Genomic DNA, 21,523 nt, shown 5'->3' on the forward strand with positions numbered 1-21,523 from the left:
CAAGAAAGAGAGAATGGAAAAATCAGCCGGCTATCAGCACCGAGTTCTCCGCGCGCTCTTTCATCCGCATGGCTTGCGCTTCAAGCGATCGAGCCATTAGTTTTGTCACTAACAAAACAGTTAGCAAAGGTCGTCCATCTACAAGGATAAAGATGAAGGAGGAAATACCTGGCCAGACGGCAGCCTGGTCGAGAAGGCTGGCCGTTGCCACCAGTATCTTACTACCATAGCCGCCCTCGACCACGCTGGGGAGACGGCGGAGGAGGAGGTTCAAGGCGGAGACGGACCTGCTGGACTGGACCTGGCGCGTCATCTTGGCCTCGATGCTGCCCAGGATCTCCTGGATCTTCCCGACTAGCTTGCAGTCTTCGTCCTCGAGCAACATGATGCCCGGCACCTGGAAGAGATCGATCTCGTCGCGGCCCAGCACGCCCAGATACGGGCCTACTCGTTCCTGCACCGTGGTGATCCATTCCGCCAGCACCTGTGCGCAGTCAAAGGCACACATGGCGCACTGCAGCGGGAGCTCGCGCGAGCTGAACTCGGCAAACGTGTTGCCCAGCCGGTCGGACATGGAGATCGAGTCGGCCGCGTAAAAGGCGGCCTTGCGGAGATGCTTCTCCCGCTTGGTTTGATGGTGGTCGTTAGGGGGGTACATGTTGGAGAGATCCAACATGGGCTGATCCTGGGTGGGGGTGGTCGAGATGGCGAGCTCGCCCACCCCGAGATCTGCCACGGAACCCCGTCGAACATCGCCAGAGGTGGTGCCATTCCCACCACCATCGCCCCCGCCATCATCGATGATTTGAAACATGTCCGGACCGCGAGCCAGCTCCTCGGCCATGGCGTTCCAGTCTCGTTGCCAAAACGCTTCCTTGCAGCGGGCCAGGTTGACAAACAGTCGCACGTACGCCAGGTCGAGCAACGGGATGCTATCGGCCGACAGGGGCCCGGCGCCATATGGGTTCGGCCGCTCCAGACTGTGCACGGGGTTGCTGGCCCATGCGGCCTGCCAGGCCCGCAGCGCCGGCTCGATGTGGGCCTGCATGGCATCCATCTCCGACGTTGTCCACTGCCGGCCCATATGTCGTTGTCGAGTCTCCCAGATATAGTTGTGCAGCGCGTAGATCAAGACAAGACAACCAAAAGTGCTCGGTTGAAGGTCGGTCGGCGGCAGAGCTTCTTTCGGACTAGGGACAGATGACAAGGATGATGATGATGATGATGATGATGATGGTGGTGGTGGTGATGTGCTCTGGGACGAGCGCCGAGGTTGTTGTTGTTGTTGTTGTTCCCGCTGGCTGGCAGTTAACAGGGTCGTCAGAGCGGACGAAAAGGATAGCAAGGGGCTGCTGTGCTTCGGGGACGAGCCCAGTTGCTTCTTCCAGGCCTGGGGCGACTCGGCGGCCCATAGATCCTCTTCGCAAGGGAGATCCAGACGGATCTCCGAGTTGGTGAGGGTGGGGGCGTGGTTGTAGGCGGAAACCAGGAAACTCGAGAGGGAGAAGATGGCGTACATGGTTCGTTTGCGTTCCTCGGCGATCTTCCAGTCCAGCCAATCCTTGCGCTCCTTGTGGAGGGATGATCGCCAGTGGTGCGGGGGCACATCGGGCCCGAGTCCTGCGGCCAGATAGTCTGGGGGGAGGTGCTTGGGGTGGAGGTGGTGTGTCAGCTCGGCGGCGCGTGCCAGGCTGACGAGGGCGGCGCAGTGGGTGCTGGCGATCTCGGCGGAGGTCTTGTCACCGCAGGCGTGGCCATAGATGACGTTCAGCAGCATGGCCTGAACCAGCCAGAGCGGGGTATTGTGGACGGCATTGTCGCGGGCCGAGGTGGAGGACCGAGTGAGGGCGGCGGACATGTCTGCCTTGCGACGCTCCTCGAGGTAGAGCTGGATCATCTTCTTGGCAGCCTCGAAGAGGTCCTTGGATGGGGCCGAGTCGAACTCGTACAGGGCGCCGAGGGCGGCCATGGAGAGGATCAGGCAACCCCCACCGCCGATAATACTCGTGGAACTTAGGTTGAGATGACCGCTCGGGGTGCGCAGATTGTTGGTATACTCCGGGGCCTGAAAGTTCAGGGTGGGGATGTGGAGAAAGGGCATGTGAGGATGGAAGTAGGTGATGTAGGCGGCGATGTAGCGCTGCATGTCGGCCGTGCTTGGAATATTGCATCCAGGTGCGCCGGCGGCGCCATCAATGGGCAAGGTAGCCGCCGCGGTGTTGGCGGTGGTGGTGAGGAGGAGGAGGGAGGCAGCGGAGGATCGGGCGAAGAAGAGGTCATGCGCGGGTCGGTGATGCCCACTGGCGGGTTGCGAGTACTTACGGCGGGTCTGAGGATGATGATGATGAAGTTGTTGTTGTTGTTGTTGATGATGATGATGATGATTGAGACCGGCGGGCGGCGACATGCTGGCTAGTAGAGCCTGTCGGGTTGCGTCGGTAAAGGTAGCCGTGGATGCTGCTGCGGCATGGTTACTTCGTAGGGTACTATTGGTGACAGGGAGGTGGACAGGATTAGGAGGGGATTCTCCGCGGTGAGCCAGTGAGGATGGAAACATACTCTGCGACGATTGTCCACTCAACAGGGACGAGGATGATGGTGAGGGACCGATTGTGGTCATGGATGGGGGGGTGGCATAGCTGGTATCTGGATACGACGGTTGGCTGGTGCCGCCGCCGCCGCCGCCGCCGCCGCCAAGGAGTGACTTGGGAGAAACGGTCTCTGGGGCGATAGCGCCAAGGTTGGTGGTTCCGTTGAAGGCAGCAGTGGTCACAGCCGGGGAGAAGTCGAGGGAGAAAGGGTTGGTCTGCCAGTTGGATGAGAGGGAGAGGCGATGTTGATGATGGTGCTGGTGTTGGTGAGCGGCAGCCGCAGCAGCCGCAGCAGCAGCAACACCACCGTCCATCATGGCTTCACTGATACCGCTCTGGCTCCCCGTACTCATGGCGGAGGGGGAGGATTCGTCAATGGCGGACTCGTTGCTACCATTTCCCAACGAGGGTAAAGTGGGATCGAAATTGTGCATCCAATCAAAGGCGTCGTCCATCAGGGGGTCGGTGGGCATACCCGTCAAAGGATGGGCAAAGGGGGAGGAAGGGGACTCATGACCGAAACCCTGCGGCGGGGAGCCACTGGCGAAATGGAGCTGAGCCGGGTTGATAGTGCTGCCCTGACCGTGACCCATGAGCATCTCACTGATACCAAAATCAAACGTCCCGTAGACCGGGGCCGTGCGCAGACCGCCGGAGAGGTCCATGGACAAGCCGGAGGTATCTAGCTTAGACAAGTTATGGCTAGGGGTATGGCTAGTGCTGAAACCACGATAGTCGAAGCTGGGGGGGAAAATGCCTGCTGCTGCTGCTGCTGCTGCTGCTGCCGCCGCGCTAGCCTGCTGGGTCGGCGAACCATTAAGATTGACATGGTACGGATGGTTGGGTGGTCCTACGGGACGATTGGATGGGTCATCCACGGGGATCGCAGCAGCAGCAGCAGCAGAAGGAGGAGACTGCTGATGATGGTGATGATGATGATGATGATGATGATTATGAAGATTGGTGAGACCCAAGGCGGCAGTACCATCGATATGACTGATGGTGTTGGCTCTAGGCCGCATGGTATGGTTTGCAGCGGCGGTGGCAGAGCTGGCGGCGGCAATGGAGTTCTTGCGAACGCGATGAGCGCCACTGGCAGCCGCGGAGGCAGCGCCGGTACTCTCGCGACGAGCATGGCGCGGGCGCGAGGACGGGGTGGTGGTCATATGAAGTTTCTGCTGATGGCGGAGGAGCAGATCACGACGGGCGAAGCAGCGGGAGCAGTCCGGACACTCAAACGGCTTCTCCTTGGTGTGGGAGCGTTCGTGACGCTTGAGATGCTCCAGCCGGGCAAAGGAGCGGCCACAGGTGGTACACACATGGGGGCGCGGCTTGTCGGTCTTGGGAGGGGGACCGACATTGCCGTTGGGTGGAGGGACGCGTTTGGGACCTATACATGTTTGGGTGATCAGTCTACTTATGAAGATCCATCTCCATCATCCATTTGATTGTGCTTTTCCTACCTGGCACATCACCCGGTACTTCGCTGATGCTGGCCAGATCCTCCATCTGGGGGCTATGCCCGAGGACTTGATTGGACATTGCAGCGTCTATTAACATGCCTTGGGTCAAGAATCTCGAGGGAATGTAGTAGTATTGTCCTGGTGGTGGATAAGAAGGTTGTGGAAGGTGGTGATGGTGGTGGCGATGGTGGCGATGGTGGTGGTGAGGGGGTCCAGGTATCACCGAGTTTCTCGCATTGAGGGTTATTTATTTCTCAAACTTTTCAATCTAAACAAAGAAGAAAGAAAAAAAGAAAGAAAGGACATCGAGTTAGCTTTTGATAAATTCTCTCTAGGATGTATGTCATTGAAGAGGGAGTCCCAACATTACCAGCGGCAAGCCACGGGCGGCACAGCGATTGTAACCGGGAACGTCGGGGGGGAGACCAACGGGCGGCCAGAACTCAGGAACGCAGAGGGATGTCGCAACAGCAGCAGCAGCAGCAGCAGCAGCAGCAGCAGCAGCAGCAGTAGGAGTAGGTAACTAGCAGTAGTAGAGACTAGCAGCAGCAGTAGTGACAACAGCTAGAGTGTCTAGAATAATAGCTGATTGATGGGACTGTTCAGGCGGGGCGTTATCAGCCAGCGACCATGCAGCGATACGGGGGGGGCAGATAGGAGAGAGAAAGTGGAACCGACGGAATAGACGGATGAGAAGATAAGAGCGGTCGAGTGGATTGAGTCTTCATTTAATGCGATACGATTGAGAGAGAGAGGGAGTGTGTGTGTGTGTGTGTGTGTGAGAGAGAGAGAGAGAGAGAGGGAATAAGGCAGAAGAGAGGCAGACGAGAGGCAGAAGAAAGGCAGAAGAAAGGCAGAAGAAAGGCAGAAGAAAGGCAGCAGAGAGAACGTGAATCAGCCTCAGGCGAAAGTAGGACGAACCGGATTCGAGCAGCAAAAATAGCGACAAGTTAGTAGGTAGTTGTAGGAATAGGCAAGAGGACGAGGAATAGGCAAGAGGACGAGGAAGAGGTAGAAGAGAGAGAGGGTGAGGGTGGTGAGGGAGTGAGGTGACTGAGACAAGACGAGGAGTGGTGAGTGGTGAGGTAGGCTAGTAGTACTAGTAGTAGGAATAGGAATACCACTGCTGTATACAGAGTATACAGAGTATTAAGTTAGTCAACTAGCAGTACTTTGTACTTGAGAATAGTTAGAGAATAACTGCTACTTTTTACTGCTGCTGCTGCTACAATAAGTTTGGAACTCTTCTAGGCGACTCCTCCAGCTGTATTACGTTCCTGCCCAGACGGGGACAAAGCACGGGTGGGTACAGAAGGAAGGATCCATACATACATCCATACATCCATACATCCATTACATCCGGTACTGACAGTATACCTACCTAATACTATCAGGTAGTAGATATATGACAATCCCAACATCTAGATACTATATATCTAGGGATATGGTATAATGATAAAGATAAAAATATAATAGTGATATTTCTGTATAGCAGAGTAATGGTATGATATTATACTACCTAGGTACTATATAATGATATTAAAGTAATGAATGTACTAGATGTAATACAGAGTATGTACGTACCGTACCGTATGTAATGTATGTATATACGTCTGTACTGTAATTAGTGTAATAATGACCTCGTGACAGACCAAACAGGATCGGCAGGTCCAATCAGCGCAGCTCCACTGCTGTGGGTCACTCTATTCCCTTCAATCTAATTGGTCTGTTTCAGCCCGCCAGTGCCACCAGGTGGACTCACCCGGTGGGCTTTTTAGGATCGGGCGACGGATGGCCCTTAAAATGGCTCGTTTTGTGGGGATGGACGAAATGTGGGGGAAGTCCGGATAGCCTGTTCTAGTCCGTAGTCCGTAGTTTAAGGCGTGGATATGGGGTAGAATACGACTATCTGAATAGTGCCTACTAGAATACAGTAGAATACATATAGAATATATAGTAGCTATGTATATAGTAGAATACAGTAGAATATTTAGTAGTATACTACAAGAGTAGAATACTACTCTACTACAAGACTCTCATACGTAGTATGTAGGTAGTATGTCCTGAAACATGGTTCCGTATCGATACTCTGTTCTACTCTGTACTCTCCGTACTTGGCGTTCGGTTAGTCGTCATCGGTAAGCCTCCGTCGGAAGATTTGCCGATGTTCAGTACCTAGGTACGATGTACGATGTAGTACTACATGGCTAGTTAACTACTAGGTACATATAGTATTAGACTAACTAACTAGTGGGAATATACTAGGATGTATCACATCATCATACTATAGTTAGATACTAATATAAACAAGGTAAATACTCCATACCTAGTGTGCAACACATGGTATTGGATACTACTAGTATTGGAACTAGAAGAATGTGACTACGGAATTATCTCCGATGCGACTGGTCGGCAGTCAGTAGAATAGACTCTGAATATGGAGATACCAGTTACTAACTACATGTATACCTAGGTACTAACTTAGTTAGGTACTATGTATCCTAGTAGTCAGTTTAGTCGATTGACTAGACTATACACTGATTGTTTTGAAGACACTGCTCAGTTAGTTAGATTCAGAGTAAAAGAGAGGGAGACATGGAAAAAGAGAAACCTACCCGAATCCATTGCTCCCCGTGGCCATCAGCGTGCCCGGCATCTGCGCCTGCCAGTGCACCTCCTTGACAGACTCCATGTAGTGGACAAAGAGCAGCTGCGGCGGCACCTCGGCCAAGGCCGCCTCCCGGCTCTCCTCCTCGTCCAGCTCGACCGCCAGATCCCACAGGGTCACCGTGTTGTCTGCGGACCCGACCGCCACCACACTGTCGTCCGTCGGGTGCCATTCGATGCTGGTCACGGGCTCGCGGTGGAAATCAAACGACGCCACGGGCGAGGCCTGCTGCGGCGCCGCCGCCGACGTGGGCTTCCAGTGCCGGAGATCCCACACGGCCCATTGTCCGTCATCTGCGCCCGTCGCCAGCAGGTGGAAGGTCTGCTTGGACCAACTCATCACATTGACGTCCGTGCTGGAGATGCGCACGTCGACCGCCGGCTTGCGCGACTTGGACCGTACGTCCCACACCTTGACCGTTCCGTCACTGCTCGCCGAGGCAAACACGTTCTTCTCGTTGGGCGACCATTGGATCTCCTCCACCGACGACTGGTGGCCCGTGAAGGCCCGCGAATCCGTCACCCAGCCGCCGCCCTCGGTCCGCGTCGTCACGTAGATCAGCCCGTCGTTGTCGCCCGTCAGCAGCTTGCCCAGCGGGTACAGCGGCGACCAGTCCAGCGCATATCCCTCCGCCTTGTGCATGCGCAGCGTCGACAGCGGCTTGTACGCCGACGGGGGCAGCACCGTCCCCGGCACGTCGAAGCTGCTCAGAAACGGCGTCACGTCGTGGATCAGCACCTGCGCGTTCTCCAACATGGTCGCCGTCAGCGTCTGCGGCGGCTTGCTGTAGTCGCCCGACTGCGTGCCGCCAGGCGTCTGGTGCGCGCGGATCCGGTTCGTCGTCGAGTTCAGCGGGATCGCCTTGGACTCCAGGATCGGCTCGCCCAGGTCCTCGTCGTCCGAGTCCGACTCGCTCTCCGAGTCCGTCTCGTCGGGCCGGTCCATCTTGCTCAGCCCGCTCATCTTCAGCACCAGCAGCTCGTTGTCCTTGGCCCGCGCCCCCTCCGCCTGCGTCCCCGTCACCGCGTAGATCGTCGCCGGGAACGTCTTGCGGCTGTCTCCCAGCGAGTCCCGCACAATATCAAACGACAGACACGGCCACGGCGTGCTCAGCGTGTGCAGCATGTCGTATGTCGACGGATCCGGTGCCAGCGTCTCTCCCGGTGCCAGCTTGGTTCGCCCGGGGATGAACGTCTGCTTATCAACCTCCATGGCATCTATTCATCAGCCTCCCATTCATCTCAACCTCATCTCAACCTCATCTCATTCAATCACAATATCACCACACTCACCCTCCTGCTCCTCCGCCTCCCGCTCCGCATCCGGACGCCCGTCAACCCCCGCCTCTAGGATCTCATCCTCGCTCTCAAACTCGTCCTCGAACTCGTCCTCAAACTCCCCCACCTCGTCCGGAGGGGCGTCCACCATCGGGCGCTCGCCCGCCTTGAGAGCAGCCGAGTGCTCCTCGTCGACATCGGCAGCGCGTTTCGACATGCTGACGAGATTGTACCGGTGTAGAATGACAGTCCTCGAGCGAGAGCCGGTCGTTGTAGTCTCTCTCCCCCTCTTTCCCTCTTCTTTTTTTTTTTTCCTTCTTGTGTTTTTTTAAGTAAAAGATCGGGAGGAAACCCCGCTAGTCCTATCGCGGCCTAGTGGCCCCGTGCCCGCCTTGCCTGCTCGAAGCCCGCTTTTGCAGCTGGCAGCAGCACGAGAAGCGACTGTTTTTGTGTCGCCCGAAAGAAGAGGCTGGGTGTTTTGCTTGGGAGACCGAGCGTGTGGGAAGCTGCCTTTGTGTCTCTGTGACGGGTGGAATAGTCGCTCTCGGCACTCCTTTGCTGCGTCGTGATCCAGCGCTCTCGTTGTTTGTTAGGGGCTGGCGGACGGTCCTCAGCTACCCCCCAGTCAAAACAGTCAAAACAGTCAGAACAGTCAGAACAGTGAGAACAGTGAGAACTCCAGCTCGCCCAGGGGTCGCTACGGTCGCTCTCGGCGTTGACCTTGTTTGTTTTTGCGTCTGATGAGTGTGGCGAGGGGTTTGGTTAAAGACTCATTCACTCCAGTCGGTGAGTTCTTTTTTGATCGCGCGGGGGTTGGTTGCTAACGGGTGGTTTTTGGGATACAGATTCGCCTGCCGAACCAGCTCTTTTTTTGATTGCTTTTCCACATTGCTGCGACCATGGAGGCGCCTCAGCTGCCTGTTGAGGGCTTAGCGGAGGGCTTCGACTCACACCAGCAGGATCAGACGAGTCTGCCGAGTCTGCAGAGTCAGGATCGGGAAGAGATGCAGGTCCCCGCGAGCGAGCAGCTGCCTGGACCCGACGAGCAGCAGCAGGAGAAGCGACAGCAACACCAACAGCCTCACGAGCAGCTTCCTGCTGCGGATTCGGATACGCTGGCAACTATCAGTCCATCTGTCGACGAGAACCCCGTGAACCCCTCCATCTACCACAACGGCTACAGCAGCGACTCGCGGGCGCACTACTCGTCACGGTCCGTCGAGTACACGGCTTCGCTGCCCGACTATGCCGCCCAGAACGACGACCAGTCGTCGTCGCGCTTCAACTCGTCGCCGTCACACAGCTATCAGCAACCGGCGCTACCGGCGTCACGGCCGGGCTCCGGGTTATCCAGCGGCGGGGAGAAGCACGGCGGCGGGTATAGCAGCCAGCAGCAGTACGTCGAGGCGAGCAGCAACCAAAAGTCCGTCACCCAGTCGTCGAAGAACAGCGTGGTGATCAAAGTAGGGATGGTGGGCGATGCACAGATCGGCAAGACCAGCCTGATGGTCAAGTACGTCGAGGGAAGCTGGGATGAAGATTACATCCAAACATTAGGTAAGTATAGTATCTTGATCCTCTGTACATTTCTATCTCTCTAATAAATCCAGGCGTCAACTTTATGGAAAAAACCATTTCGATCCGCAACACGGAAATCACCTTCTCCATCTGGGATCTGGGCGGCCAGCGCGAGTTTGTCAACATGCTGCCCCTGGTGTGCAACGACGCGGTGGCCATCCTGTTCATGTTCGATCTGACGCGCAAGAGCACCCTCAACTCGATCAAGGAGTGGTACCGCCAGGGCCGCGGCTTCAACAAGACGGCAATCCCCTTCCTCATCGGCACCAAGTACGACCACTTTGTGAACTTTCCGCGGGAGGATCAGGAGGAGATCTCACTACAAGTATGTATCTTTAAACACTGAGTCATCCTGGGTACATCTTTCATCTACTAAGCGATCTCCCAGGCGAAACGATTTGCCAAGGCGATGCGCGCCAGTCTCATCTTCAGCAGCACCAGTCACAGCATCAACGTGCAGAAGGTCTCTCTCTCTCTCTCTCTCTCTCTCCCAAGACAATCGGAGTTCTCCATACAATGCTAACTTCCTCAGATCTTCAAGATCGTCCTGGCCAAGGCGTTCGATCTCAAGTGCACCATCCCCGAGATTGAGAACATCGGCGAGCCGCTGCTGCTCTACAAGTCCGTTTGATTTGATCATCATGTAGTATGTACATTTGACGATTGACGTTGCCTGTCTTTGTCTCTTCCTGAAGCTTCTCCTCGGTTTAACTGTTGTCTACTTCTTTCTTCTTTCTTTTCTCTATCTCTATCTTTCTTTCTTTCCTTCTTCTGTTCCTTAGTTCAGTTCCACCATCCAGGTGCTGCGGTGTATGTACGGATTGGCTCTTTTTTCTCCGGTCTCTAGAATAAGTTCATAACATATCCATATCTGTCCCTTTCACCATGTCTTGGAATACGCTATAATATGTAAATTGATTCAATAGATCTTTGTCATACAGCTGAGTCTATTGGTACCTACCATTGCCTTACTGCCCTGAAAAAGCCTATTCAATCTAGATTGTTGGAAGAATTAACAAGAATACATACTAAATAGAATCAATTTAGTAATTAATCTGACTGATTCTAGACTAATGATATATTATAAAGTAATAAGTATTCCTCGGACCCAATAAAACAAACCCATTCTCAGAAATCCCTTACCAAAAGTACAACAATGTTTCACCTGAGGGGCTCAGCTCCCCTCATCTTCCCAGTATTTACTCTGTAGGATTCGCTACTGACTACCCCAGGCCATCGCTGGTTCAGCCATCACCAGAGTGGCATTCATCTATTCTTCTTGCCAGCATGGAGGAGCCGCAAGTTCTGTCCATCCAGCAGCGGATCGCTGCCCTTAACCAGGCCCAGGTTCGTCCGCGTCCTGTTCCTGTTCCTCGCTTGACTACTTCTACAACGACGACGACTTCGACGACGACCTCTCCATCGCCTGCCTCAGTGAACAATACTCAACAGAATGCTGTTCCTACTCCTCCTCCCTTGCCGGCGCGGAAATCGTCCTCGTTGTTGTCGACGTCGTCAACCTCCTCCCAGGCCGCCGCCCCGGCGCTTCCCCCGCGCAGACCCTCGGCCGGAATCCCCCCTCGACGGCCCTCGACAGATTCCATCGTGTCAGACAGTTCGACGTGGTCGGCAGCGACGAGTGGAGGGAGCAGGGCGTCGGGGAGATCGCCGTCGATGCCGGGGAATAATCGTGTCCGGGCCCCTGCGTGGGGGGCTGAGCTGCCGCCGCTCCCTGCGAGAAGAGTCTCAGCAGCAGCGACGGTGCCAGGCGTGGAGGTGAAATCCGAGATCAGATCCAGATTCAAGAATTCAAAGAGCCACGAGAGTCTGCCAAAGGTGCACCTACACCTACAGACAACCCCCCCGGTGCCCCCGGTGCCGCCTCTCCGGCGAGACTCCAGCCAGGATGTCGGGGACACCCCCCCGCGTCTGGCGCCCCGGCTTCCTCCAAGAGTTCCCTCGAGAGACCGGCTGAAACGCTCGCAGACGTCTCCGGGCGGGGGGACAGTTGTGGAAACGGTCGAGGTGTCGCTGCCCATCAGGAAGCTACCGCCTGCTCCCATCTCGGGTGCTGCGGCGGATAAGTTGCGTCAGTCGGGATTCGGGGGCCTGAAGTCGACAATTCCAGAGATTCCAAAGCTTTCTTTTGCCAACGGTGGACCTCCGCCGCCGGTGCCTGTGTCGTCCCGGCCGGACCTGTCGAAGATCCAGGCGACCAAGCCACGCGTATCGACTACTGTCTCGACGGGCTCCGGGTGCTTGAAATGCCGTGATTTCTCCGCCCCAGACGCCCACGCGGCGCGGTTCCCGCGGGCATCGCTGCCCTCGCAGGACCTGGCGTGGCTGGCGCGAGAGCTGACGGCGCCGTTCCCCTCGGCGACCGACCGGGCGAGAGCCATCTTCACCTGGCTGCACTACAATATCTCCTACGACGTACAGAGCTTCTTCAGCGGGAACCTCCAGCCCGCCACGCCAGAGCGGACCATGTCCACGGGCCTGGCGGTCTGCGAGGGCTACGCTCTCCTGTTCGCCACTCTGGCCTCGCATGCAGGCCTCGAGGCCATCAAGGTCTCCGGCCATGGCAAGGGATTCGGCCACCACGACCAAGCGCCCGGAGATCCCCTGCCGCCCTACACCGGCAATCACGCGTGGAATGCCGTCCGGCTCGACGACGGGCGCTGGAAGCTGATCGACTCCTGCTGGGGCGCAGGCCACATCGACGGGCCCGGCCGCCCGTACGTCCGGGAGTTCAACCCGGTCAAGTTCAGCGAGACCAACGACGAGTTTGGCCTCCGCCATTTCCCCGCCAACAAGGAGCACTTCTTTCGAGACGACGGCCGCCCATCCATCACCTGGGAGGAGTACATGCGTGGCGACGGGCTCGAGCAGCCGCGCACCTTCGACATCCACAAGCGGTTCATCGGCGAACGGACGTTCCACCCCGCGGCAAAAACCCTTTCCATCTCCCAGCCAGGGCCCATTCGCTTCCAGTTCGCTCTCCTCTGCGAACATTGGTCCCTCGAGCGCCACGCCAAGGAGAAACCGGGCCTTTTCCTCCTCATCATCCACGGCCTTGATGGCCGCCACGACGAACGGCTCCCGCTCACCCACGTCCGCGGCAGTACCCCGGGCGGCGGCGGCGATTTCTGGTACTTCGACCTCCAAGACCCGCGTACCCTCGGTGCACCGGGCCAGAAGGCTTCCATCGCCGTCTTGACCAAGTTTGGTGATCGTGACGACTGCCGCGGTCTCACGGCTGAAGAGTACCTGGCTGGCTTTGGGCCGGGCAACGGCGGCAGCTTGGCCTGGTCTTATATTGCTGAATGGGAGTTGGTCTGAATGTTTATTTTGGGAATCATGATATCCTTCCTTCTATTCTTATTTCTATTCTTTGGACTGGCGTTGGTTGGACAGCGCTTGCGCATAATGATAATGATATAATCCTCCCCAATCGATTCCGAACACATTTCAGGCATAATTCATTATATGAACGCACCAGTTGTTCTTGCATGTACCTGTGCAGAGGTCCTCAGGCTGGAATCCACTGCACTTGAATCACATTCACTCCATCACGTCGCACGAGGCAGATATCCGCTCGACGTAGCGTCAATACCAATACATCGATATCCTTCACGAGGTTGTCTCAACAGATACCAGATGTTTCATGGCTTCGGTTCATGGCTTCGGTTCATGGCTTCAGTTTCATGGACTTGGTTCTTGTTCTTGGTTCTAGTTTCTACCGTGAAGCAGAGCTATTCTTACAAGTATCAGCTATACCGTCCCTCAGTCTACCTTGCTACCTGGATAGGGGAATCTAAGTACTACCTACGCCCCCGTGCATGGCCAGGATTACAATCAACCAGGATAATTCATATAAGATGGCTCGGACTCACCTCCCACCTCCCACCCACCAATCCATTCATTCTCTAGATCAAAATGCAAATAGGAAACTTATACACCATCTCCGCCATAGCCGTCCTGGGCGGCAGCCTGTTCGGCTTCGACATCTCCTCCATGTCCGCTATCATCAGCACGGAGGCGTACCTCTGCTACTTCAACCAGGGAGACACGACCTTTGACTCTCTGGGAAATAGACAATGTGCCGGGCCGCGAAGTACGGTCCAGGGCGGCATCACTGCTTCGATGGCCGGGGGTTCCTGCATTGGAGCTTTGGTATCGGGGTATCTTTCTGATTGGCTTGGACGGAAGAGATCCATCATGGTTGGTTCTGTTATATGGTATTCTCTCTATTCCGAGGGACGCTATACTGGGATGCTGATGGCTTTTTTATAGGTGCATCGGCTCGATCGTCATCTGCGCGGCGCAGAATATCCCCATGTTGGTCGTGGGGAGGGTCGTCAACGGGTTCAGCGTGGGGATCTGCTCAGCCCAGGTGCCTGTCTACATTTCCGAATTGGTATATCTTTTATTCAAATCTGTAATATATCGTCATATCTAACGGGTTAGGCACCTCCTACAAAACGCGGCCGCGTCGTCGGACTCCAGCAGTGGGCTATCACCTGGGGGATCATGATCATGTTCTAGTAAGATCCGAGATTGTGTCATTTGTCCCACTGTTATTAAATGGCGAAGTGTGTCATACGCCTGCAGCTACATCCAAGGCCCTGCCTCGTTCCGGCTCCCCTGGGCCCTCCAGATGATCCCCGGCATCCTCCTATTTCTAGGTCTGACGGTGCTCCCAGAGTCCCCCCGATGGCTCGCCCGCAAGGACAGATGGAACGAATGCCTGGCCGTGCTGACTCTGGTGCACGGGAACGGCGATCTGGCCAGTCCGTTTGTGCGGCGCGAGTTCGACGAGATCCGCGGCATCGCAGCGTTTGAGCGCCGCAACGCCGACGTCTCGTTTCTCGAGCTGTTTCGTCCGGATATGATCCATCGTACGCACGTCGGCATCTTCACCCAGATCTGGTCTCAGCTGACGGGCATAAACGTGATGATGTATTACATTACGTATGTATCTTATACTTCGCTTGCACCTCAAAATAAACGCTCGTCATTAAGCTAGCATCTAGATATGTCTTCGCCATGACCGGACTACAAGGCCACACCCTCCTCGTGTCAAGCAGCATCCAATACATCCTCAACGTGGTGTGCACGATCCCTGCCCTCCTCTGGGTCGACCGCTGGGGGCGACGCCCCACGCTCCTCCTCGGCTCAGCAGGCATGTTGATCTTCATGTTCGCCAACGGCGGCCTCATGGCGGCAGACGGGTCCTCGGCCCCGCGAGGAGGCATGGACGGCCTCGCGCCCGCATCATGGCAGATCAGCTCCCGGTCAGCAAGTACGGGAATCATAACATGTACGTATCTGTTCGTTGCGTGCTTTGCGGTATCTTGGGGTCCCGTCTCGTGGATCTACCCGGCGGAACTGTTCCCGCTGCGGGTGCGCGGCAAGGCCAACGCGCTGACCACTTCGTTCAACTGGCTTTTCAACTTCGCCCTGGGCTATTTCGTGCCCCCCGCGTTCGTGCATGTCCACTGGCGCCTCTTCCTGCTGTTCGGCGTCTTGTGTGCCGTCATGCTGCTCCATGTCTTTCTCATGTTCCCGGAGACGGCGGGAAGAACCCTCGAGGAGGTCGAAGGCATCTTTACTGATCCCAAGGGCGTCAAGTATATAGGTACTCCGGCCTGGAGGACGCGCAATGCTTTTTACCATTCGGCGTTCTTGGAGGGAAGTAAATAGGGGGTATGTTGGCTCTGGTTTATTTGGAATCATGTAATAATATTAATCTTAATGAATGTGTCGAGTTACATCAAGAGCATTACAATGATTGGAAAGAAAATACTTGCACCCACTACTGAGCCAGTATTGCTTTTGGTCGACGACGACGTAGCAGACCCAGAAGTACCGGTTCCTGTACTAGTTTCATTCGTCGTGCTGGTGCTGTTGTTAATAGCAGGCCACGACGTCACCGTAGCTGACACATAAGTCCCATTAACGGTGGTGGCTGCACATGAAGTCGGCACGTCTTTCGACTGGGAAGCGCCCCAGCTCGGCGGGACATCGCCGCTGCGCCGCCGTGTGGCCGTCAGGAAGGACACGTACGACCAGGTAAGATGTACGGCGGAGGTCTGTGTACCGTTGTTCTTGGAGAACTGCTCGGAGAGCGCGCCGTTACTCGGCGTGTACTTTTCCACGATCGAGACGAACCCGTCCGCGTAGTCCCTGATCGCGGCGGCGAGAGAAGTGTAAGTCGTTGATGAAGAGGTGTACGTGCCCGTCTTGACGGAGGGGTCAAAGACCTGGAAGAACCCCAACGACACGTCGGTGACATTGAGCGAGCCGAGCTTGTCCCACTGGTAGAGCGCGTCGTACAGTTGCTCTGCGGCGGCAAGGGTGCAGAGATACCACGGGTTGCCGTCATAGTAGACGTCTTCGGCGTACCGGCCGACCGCCACGGCGGAGGTATTGGCAATGCCCTCGTTGAGCGCGTACACGCCCCGGAACGAGTCCACAACCTCCTTGTGGTTCGCGAGCGCGCGCGCAGAGCAAGGCTGGAAGAGCGAGTCATCGCATCCACTGACATCTGGGTCGAAGACGTGGATCGCGGCCAGCAGAGAGTTCGCATCCTTGCCAGTCCGGTTGATGCTGGTCTGGAGATTGATGTTCGAGTCGATGAACTCTCCCGTCCAGAATGACTGCTGGAAGCAGAGAATCGCCGTCGCCACAGAGCCACAGTCGTCACAGGTCCGGTTGAGCTGCGTCGCTAGAGCTGCCCCTTCGACGAGCGCGCGGTGGGAGACGGCAACGGTAAAGAAGGACGAGCCGTCGACTTCCTCCCACAGATCGTAGCCCGTGCGGTTCCAGTACTGCGCCACGTACGACAGATCGTTGTGAATTACAGGCCAGACATGTGTGACAGCAACGTCGGTGTCGCCATGGTCAACCAACCAGTTCGCATAGGCAATAAGGGCGGTTGCACGGAGGGCAGGCCCGTCACGCTGCGGCCGGCCCCATGGGCCCGTAAAGGCCGTCTCGTTCACATTGAACTTTGGCTCTCCGAGGCCAGCACCGGTGGACAGGTCTCCAGAAGGGTTGCTCACGCCTTGAAGAACCGCCTGGGCAGAAATGTACTCCTGTACCAGACTATGCAGGGAGAAATTCCCAGCGGCGACCTCTTCGACAAGAAACTTGAATGTCAACGCCGAATCTCGAGTCCAGGTGTACCAATCTGAGGAACAATTTCAGATCGCGAGTCCGAGCAAGACCAAATTGGGAGAAACACTGCTTGCTGTACTTACAGTCTGGATTCACTTTGGATGGACTGGCTACTACGATGCCGGACTCTACTCCAGCAGCACGCGCACCATCTGCGCCGATATTAGCGAGAACGCCTTGGAGGGCGATGGGGGTCTCCGAAGAGATAAATCCATCGAGCGTCGATCTTGCTACCGCCCCAGATCCAAGATAGAGCACGCTCGCCGACAGATAAGCAACAGTTGTATGGAAAAACATGACGACCTCAACCTCAGCCGTTTGTGTCTTCTTCTTCTCAGGGGAGTCTTCCAAGATATGTACTGCATACTGTAGCAATAAACTCCTCCAATCGGCGGCTATTATTATGCGTGATGCAAGGATCGAGTCCCTGTAATTAAAACCTTTCTTTTTCCTGGCCGTCCATCTCGCGTTGGACCCCGGCCGTGGCGTATGTCTCACTCACTCAACGCCCCCCCTGAACCACACCGGCTTTCTCCATATCCTCCGAGTCTCTGACTCGTGTACTCCGTAGTCCATACCGCATGGTCTTGTGATCGTGGCTTGTGTAATTGCAACCCTTCCTGTCGTCGAAGACCGACCGAGGCGCTGAGCAGGACCAGTCTGTGTGGGTATAGCCACCAACCAAACAAACACCTGGTGTCTCCCAGAGTGCCGTCTAGCAGCTGTTAGCAGAGACCAATGGATAACCACCCAGATACGCCCAACAAATTAGATCTCACGCAGCAGTCCTCTGTGCTCCGTACTAGCTGCGTACTCTGGGGCGGATCACTTCTTGACCCCTAGAGGGCGCCCACTTCCCCCCACCCAGCCCACTCAATAATCTGCACAATGTTGAGTGCACAAGGCACTAGCATCGCAATTAAGTCGAACGTGAACTAGCTAGCTGGTTAAACGAAAGCTGGCTTAGGTCAGATTGGCGGCGGCGACGTGGTCGTTGGGTTTGTGTGGAGCAGCCGAGAAACGCTGGAGGAACGTCGTAGAAAAAAAAAAAAAAACTACCCCTGGCGACCGAAAGAGATCGTGACCGCAAACGTCGTTTAGAGTCTGCCACGGCCATCTCCCACGGTCTCTGCCACGGTTTCCCACGGTCCTTGCCACGATCTCGGTGTCTAGCTACTCGACGACTCTCGTCTGGTCCTTCGTGCACGCTTTTCTCGGCCTGCAGGCGTTGTGTTTGGCCCTCCAGCTCTGAGCGTGGCTACTTTGCTCCGACGGTCGCACGCGACACCAGGGAATGAATGGTTGTTTGAGAGCGTGAAATATCGCGGCTTGTAAGAAATACGTCTGCAGTCATGGGTCGTGCCAGAAAATCCAGCAATCTCGGAGAGGATATCCGCGGCGATACGAGTGCGCCTGCGATCTCGACGATGAATGAGACGGCCCCGGCAGATTTTAACGGAGCTGCTAAGGTATATTGAGATACTCAGAAAGAGAGAGAGGGTGGTTTGAATGATTGTCTGTGGAGTTGTGGCTCATTTGGTGTTTTTTCTACTAGGATCGAACCTCTGTGGAAAAGACAACCTCCAAGGGACACTCGAAACGCCGCAAGAACCGATCGGTGCTCCATCGCTTCAAGGACCAATGCCTCAAGCACACATGGCTGCTGCCGCTTCTGATGCTGGTGGTTCTGCTGTCGGCGTATGCGGTGAACCCGACGCCTTCGAACCCACTGCACAGTGCCATCTTCTTGTCGTACCCGCAACCCCCGAAGACCCCCGGCGGCCCTGTCATGTACGGCAAGGGCCCCAAGGATATCACGTTTGTCGCGTTCTACACCATTGTTCTTTCGTTCACGCGCGAGTTCCTCATGCAGCGGGTGATCAAGCCGTGGGCGGTCTACTGCGGGATCCGGAGCAAGGGCAAGATGGCAAGGTTTATGGAGCAGGTCTACACAGCCATGTACTTCAGCATCTTCGGCCCGCTTGGCCTGTACGTGATGAGTCGCACGGATATCTGGTACTTCAACACGCGCGCGATGTTCGAGGGGTTCCCGCACCGCGAGCACGAGGCGGTCTTCAAGGCATACTACTTGCTGCAGGCCAGTTACTGGGCCCAGCAGGCGATTGTCCTAATTCTGCTGCTGGAGAAGCCCCGTAAGGACTTCAAAGAGCTAGTCGGGCACCACATCATCACGCTCGCCCTGATCGCGCTCAGCTATCGCTTCCACTTCACGTACATGGGGATCGCGGTCTATATCACCCACGACATCTCGGATTTCTTCCTTGCGGTATGCCCCGGCCTTAATTCTGTTGTGTCGACAACACTTCGTGTTTACTAACTATTTCCCAGACCTCCAAGACCCTCAACTACCTCGACTCCATCATCACCGCGCCGTACTTTGGCATGTTTGTCTGCGCGTGGATCTACCTGCGCCACTTCCTCAACCTGAAGATCCTGTGGGCTGTGCTGACCGAGTTCCGGACGGTGGGACCCTTCGAGTTGAACTGGGAGACGCAGCAGTACAAATGCTGGATCAGTCAGATCATCACCTTTGCCCTACTGGCCAGCTTGCAGGCCGTCAACCTCTTCTGGCTCTTCCTGATCCTGCGCATTCTCAAGACCTACGTCTTCTCCAACATCCGGAAGGACACGAGAAGTGACGACGAAGACGAGGACGAAGAAGAAGAGGACGAAGAGGACGAAGAAGAAGGGCAGCAGGAATCTGCCCAAGAGAACAACCGTGCCTCGCTGGCCACAGGCGCAGAAACCCGGTCCTCGGCCACGAAGCGCGAGACCGGCAAGGAAAACCAGGCGCCGCAGGTGCTCGTCAATGGCGAGCCGGTAACCTACCAGGCCCCGATGACACGCAGCAAAAAGCAGCTGTAATGTTGCCATGAAACTTATGCGCAGGGTGGACCTGGACCTGGACCTGGACTAGCTATGGGGGAAAGCTTAAGAGTCTGAGCCCTTCACCGTGACCATATTTATACGGTAGTTTCCCCTCCTTTTGTTTTCTCTCTTTTCGCAGAGGATGCCTTACGAACTTTCTAAGATCATACTTGAAGAGAAAAAGGTCCCTTCTCAAAACTGTATCTAACGTTGATCATGTGGGAAGGTTTTCGAGGGACAATTTGCCCCCCTCTCCCCGTTCTTCTTTTCCTTTCTTCTTCTAATGTGGCATGTTTTAATTCTTATCTAATTTTATAGACTGGCGTGATTCTGCCGGAGTTTCTCAAGTCGCAACAACACGCGCTTCTTTTTATTATTTTTTTTTTTGGCGGTGACTTATGACCAGAGGGGAAGTTGTTGATTTATGGGGTTGATGAGAAACCTGTATTTACGTATAGAAGAGCAGAGCTTGACGGATTGAACCATGTATTTATTCAGCTATCAATGTATAGATAGATGTGTACTGAATTTCGTTTTTGCTGACGGGGTCATATATAATCAAATGTATAGGAGTCATGCTCTGGAAAAGTCAGGTCAGTTTACCAGTTCATCTCGTCTATTTGGAACCGGAACATTGTGATCCTGACGTACCGTCTCCTACTCAGAAGAGGATTCGCTGGCTGGCTTTTCGGCCTCTTTCTGGGATTCCTGGGGCTCTTGAGCTTCCTTGGGTTCCGCCTGGGACTCTGCCGGAGCATCTGCCGGAGTATCTTCCTTGGAATCTTCCTTGGAATCTTCCTTCTTTTCTTGCTTCTGAGATTCCTCCTTTTCTTGCTTCTCTTGAGATTCCTCCTGTGGCTGCTTCTCCTGGGCTCCATCCGAAGACTTCTTAGAGTCTTCCGAGTCCTTTGTGTCTTCTGACGGAGTCTCGTCGGTCTTGGTGTCTTCGGAAGGGGTCTCCTCAGCCTTAGCTTCCGCTACAGCCTCTCCGTCGTCCTTCTCATGCTCTGCATTATGTTCCTCATGATGAGCATCATGGTGCGGTTTTTTCGTCGGTCCGCTCTGCCAGATATAGAAGATGGCAGGGCCACCGATGCCTACCGAGGCCAGGAGCCTAGATACCACGTCAGTCTATATCTACTAGCTAGGCTTGAAAGGTTCTATATAGTAATTTATATGGGTAGTAGGAAAGAAGGAAAGTAGGAAGGAAAGAGAGTAGATGTACCATGGGAGATCACTGGATTTCTTCACTTCATGTGCCTGCGCATAGGTCCGTCGACCAATCTGTTGCTGCACCGTCCGACGAACAGTCGCCGATCTGAGAGTCCGGGAGACCGTGAAGGTGCGGAAGACGCTAGGACGTGGAAGAACCATGGTGCTGGGAGCTGGTGACTGGTGAAGGAGATGCAATTGACTGAGTAGAGAGAGAAGGGACTTCGGCCGTGGGAGCTCTTGGCTAGTATGTCTTCATCAAGAACAAGGAACGGAGCAAAACATAAAACATAACAGAAATACAGGCTGGTAAACAAGGCATCAGTCGAGGCGGAGACGGAACAGCCGGCGACCACGTGATGTCATGAGACATATAAGTATCGGCTGGTAATGAGCTACAGGGATGTCCAACACGATGGATATAGCTATAGGTTATTCGAACCAGGTATAGGAACTGGAATCCTATACTATACCAATTTTACCAAGCAGTACTAATGATAATTGACACCTATTCCTTACTTCCTAGTAGTTATTCTATATGATGACAGTGGATCCTGATTCCAGGTTAGCAGTTTTGCCGATGTACACCGCCTGCTTCGGACGGGAGGAACGCCTCTTCCATAGAAGGTAAAGCGGCTCCTGATTAGGGATAGTCACCTTCCCTCT

General features: G+C 55.1%; 9 protein-coding genes across 9 annotated transcripts; 5 read left to right on the top strand and 4 right to left on the bottom strand.

Annotated features, from left to right (window-relative positions):
• Positions 1-22: 22 nt before the first annotated feature.
• Positions 23-4,151, bottom strand: ASPZODRAFT_70319 (hypothetical protein; the record flags this gene model as incomplete). Its single annotated transcript, XM_022729660.1, has 6 exons — positions 23-108; positions 169-1,190; positions 1,263-2,848; positions 2,894-3,383; positions 3,507-3,981; positions 4,055-4,151. 6 exons carry the CDS (start codon positions 4,149-4,151, stop codon positions 23-25), a joined length of 3,756 nt encoding a protein of 1,251 aa, XP_022579423.1.
• Positions 4,152-4,206: 55 nt separating this feature from the next.
• On the top strand, positions 4,207-4,567 carry ASPZODRAFT_26954 (hypothetical protein; the record flags this gene model as incomplete). The annotated part of the gene is made up of 2 exons (XM_022728070.1): positions 4,207-4,270; positions 4,390-4,567. Exons 1-2 carry the CDS (start codon positions 4,227-4,229, stop codon positions 4,565-4,567), a joined length of 222 nt encoding a protein of 73 aa, XP_022579424.1. The 5' UTR covers positions 4,207-4,226.
• Positions 4,568-6,350: 1,783 nt separating this feature from the next.
• Positions 6,351-8,287, bottom strand: ASPZODRAFT_99936 (hypothetical protein). Its single transcript, XM_022730621.1, has 3 exons — positions 8,015-8,287; positions 6,670-7,939; positions 6,351-6,609 (listed from the first exon to the last, which is right to left on the bottom strand). Exons 1-3 carry the CDS (start codon positions 8,214-8,216, stop codon positions 6,585-6,587), a joined length of 1,497 nt encoding a protein of 498 aa, XP_022579425.1. The 5' UTR covers positions 8,217-8,287; the 3' UTR covers positions 6,351-6,584.
• Positions 8,288-8,474: 187 nt separating this feature from the next.
• ASPZODRAFT_134340 (hypothetical protein) lies at positions 8,475-10,284 on the top strand. The gene is made up of 5 exons (XM_022723504.1): positions 8,475-8,785; positions 8,845-9,556; positions 9,610-9,902; positions 9,966-10,040; positions 10,110-10,284. Exons 2-5 carry the CDS (start codon positions 8,899-8,901, stop codon positions 10,206-10,208), a joined length of 1,125 nt encoding a protein of 374 aa, XP_022579426.1. The 5' UTR covers positions 8,475-8,785; positions 8,845-8,898; the 3' UTR covers positions 10,209-10,284.
• Positions 10,285-10,790: 506 nt separating this feature from the next.
• Positions 10,791-13,220, top strand: ASPZODRAFT_134342 (hypothetical protein). The gene has a single exon (XM_022723505.1). It carries the CDS (start codon positions 11,252-11,254, stop codon positions 12,914-12,916), a length of 1,665 nt encoding a protein of 554 aa, XP_022579427.1. The 5' UTR covers positions 10,791-11,251; the 3' UTR covers positions 12,917-13,220.
• A 293-nt stretch (positions 13,221-13,513) lies between these two features.
• Positions 13,514-15,280, top strand: ASPZODRAFT_153255 (hypothetical protein; the record flags this gene model as incomplete). The annotated part of the gene is made up of 5 exons (XM_022725949.1): positions 13,514-13,815; positions 13,871-13,994; positions 14,045-14,121; positions 14,171-14,548; positions 14,611-15,280. The coding sequence occupies 5 exons, from the start codon at positions 13,514-13,516 to the stop codon at positions 15,278-15,280; spliced, it is 1,551 nt and encodes a 516-aa protein (XP_022579428.1).
• Positions 15,281-15,309: 29 nt separating this feature from the next.
• Positions 15,310-17,053, bottom strand: ASPZODRAFT_153256 (hypothetical protein; the record flags this gene model as incomplete). Its single annotated transcript, XM_022725950.1, has 3 exons — positions 15,310-15,327; positions 15,394-16,769; positions 16,840-17,053. The coding sequence occupies 3 exons, from the start codon at positions 17,051-17,053 to the stop codon at positions 15,310-15,312; spliced, it is 1,608 nt and encodes a 535-aa protein (XP_022579429.1).
• Positions 17,054-17,991: 938 nt separating this feature from the next.
• On the top strand, positions 17,992-19,931 carry ASPZODRAFT_650512 (hypothetical protein). Its single transcript, XM_022729275.1, has 3 exons — positions 17,992-18,225; positions 18,312-19,043; positions 19,106-19,931. The coding sequence occupies exons 1-3, from the start codon at positions 18,109-18,111 to the stop codon at positions 19,640-19,642; spliced, it is 1,386 nt and encodes a 461-aa protein (XP_022579430.1). The 5' UTR covers positions 17,992-18,108; the 3' UTR covers positions 19,643-19,931.
• A 37-nt stretch (positions 19,932-19,968) lies between these two features.
• ASPZODRAFT_168043 (hypothetical protein) lies at positions 19,969-21,114 on the bottom strand. The gene is made up of 3 exons (XM_022726848.1): positions 20,871-21,114; positions 20,297-20,759; positions 19,969-20,225 (listed from the first exon to the last, which is right to left on the bottom strand). The coding sequence occupies exons 1-2, from the start codon at positions 21,017-21,019 to the stop codon at positions 20,303-20,305; spliced, it is 606 nt and encodes a 201-aa protein (XP_022579431.1). The 5' UTR covers positions 21,020-21,114; the 3' UTR covers positions 19,969-20,225; positions 20,297-20,302.
• Between the last annotated feature and the right edge of the window lie 409 nt (positions 21,115-21,523).

The sequence above is a fragment of the Penicilliopsis zonata genome (assembly GCF_001890105.1).
Source record: "Penicilliopsis zonata CBS 506.65 unplaced genomic scaffold ASPZOscaffold_12, whole genome shotgun sequence".
Taxonomy (NCBI): domain Eukaryota; kingdom Fungi; phylum Ascomycota; class Eurotiomycetes; order Eurotiales; family Aspergillaceae; genus Penicilliopsis; species Penicilliopsis zonata.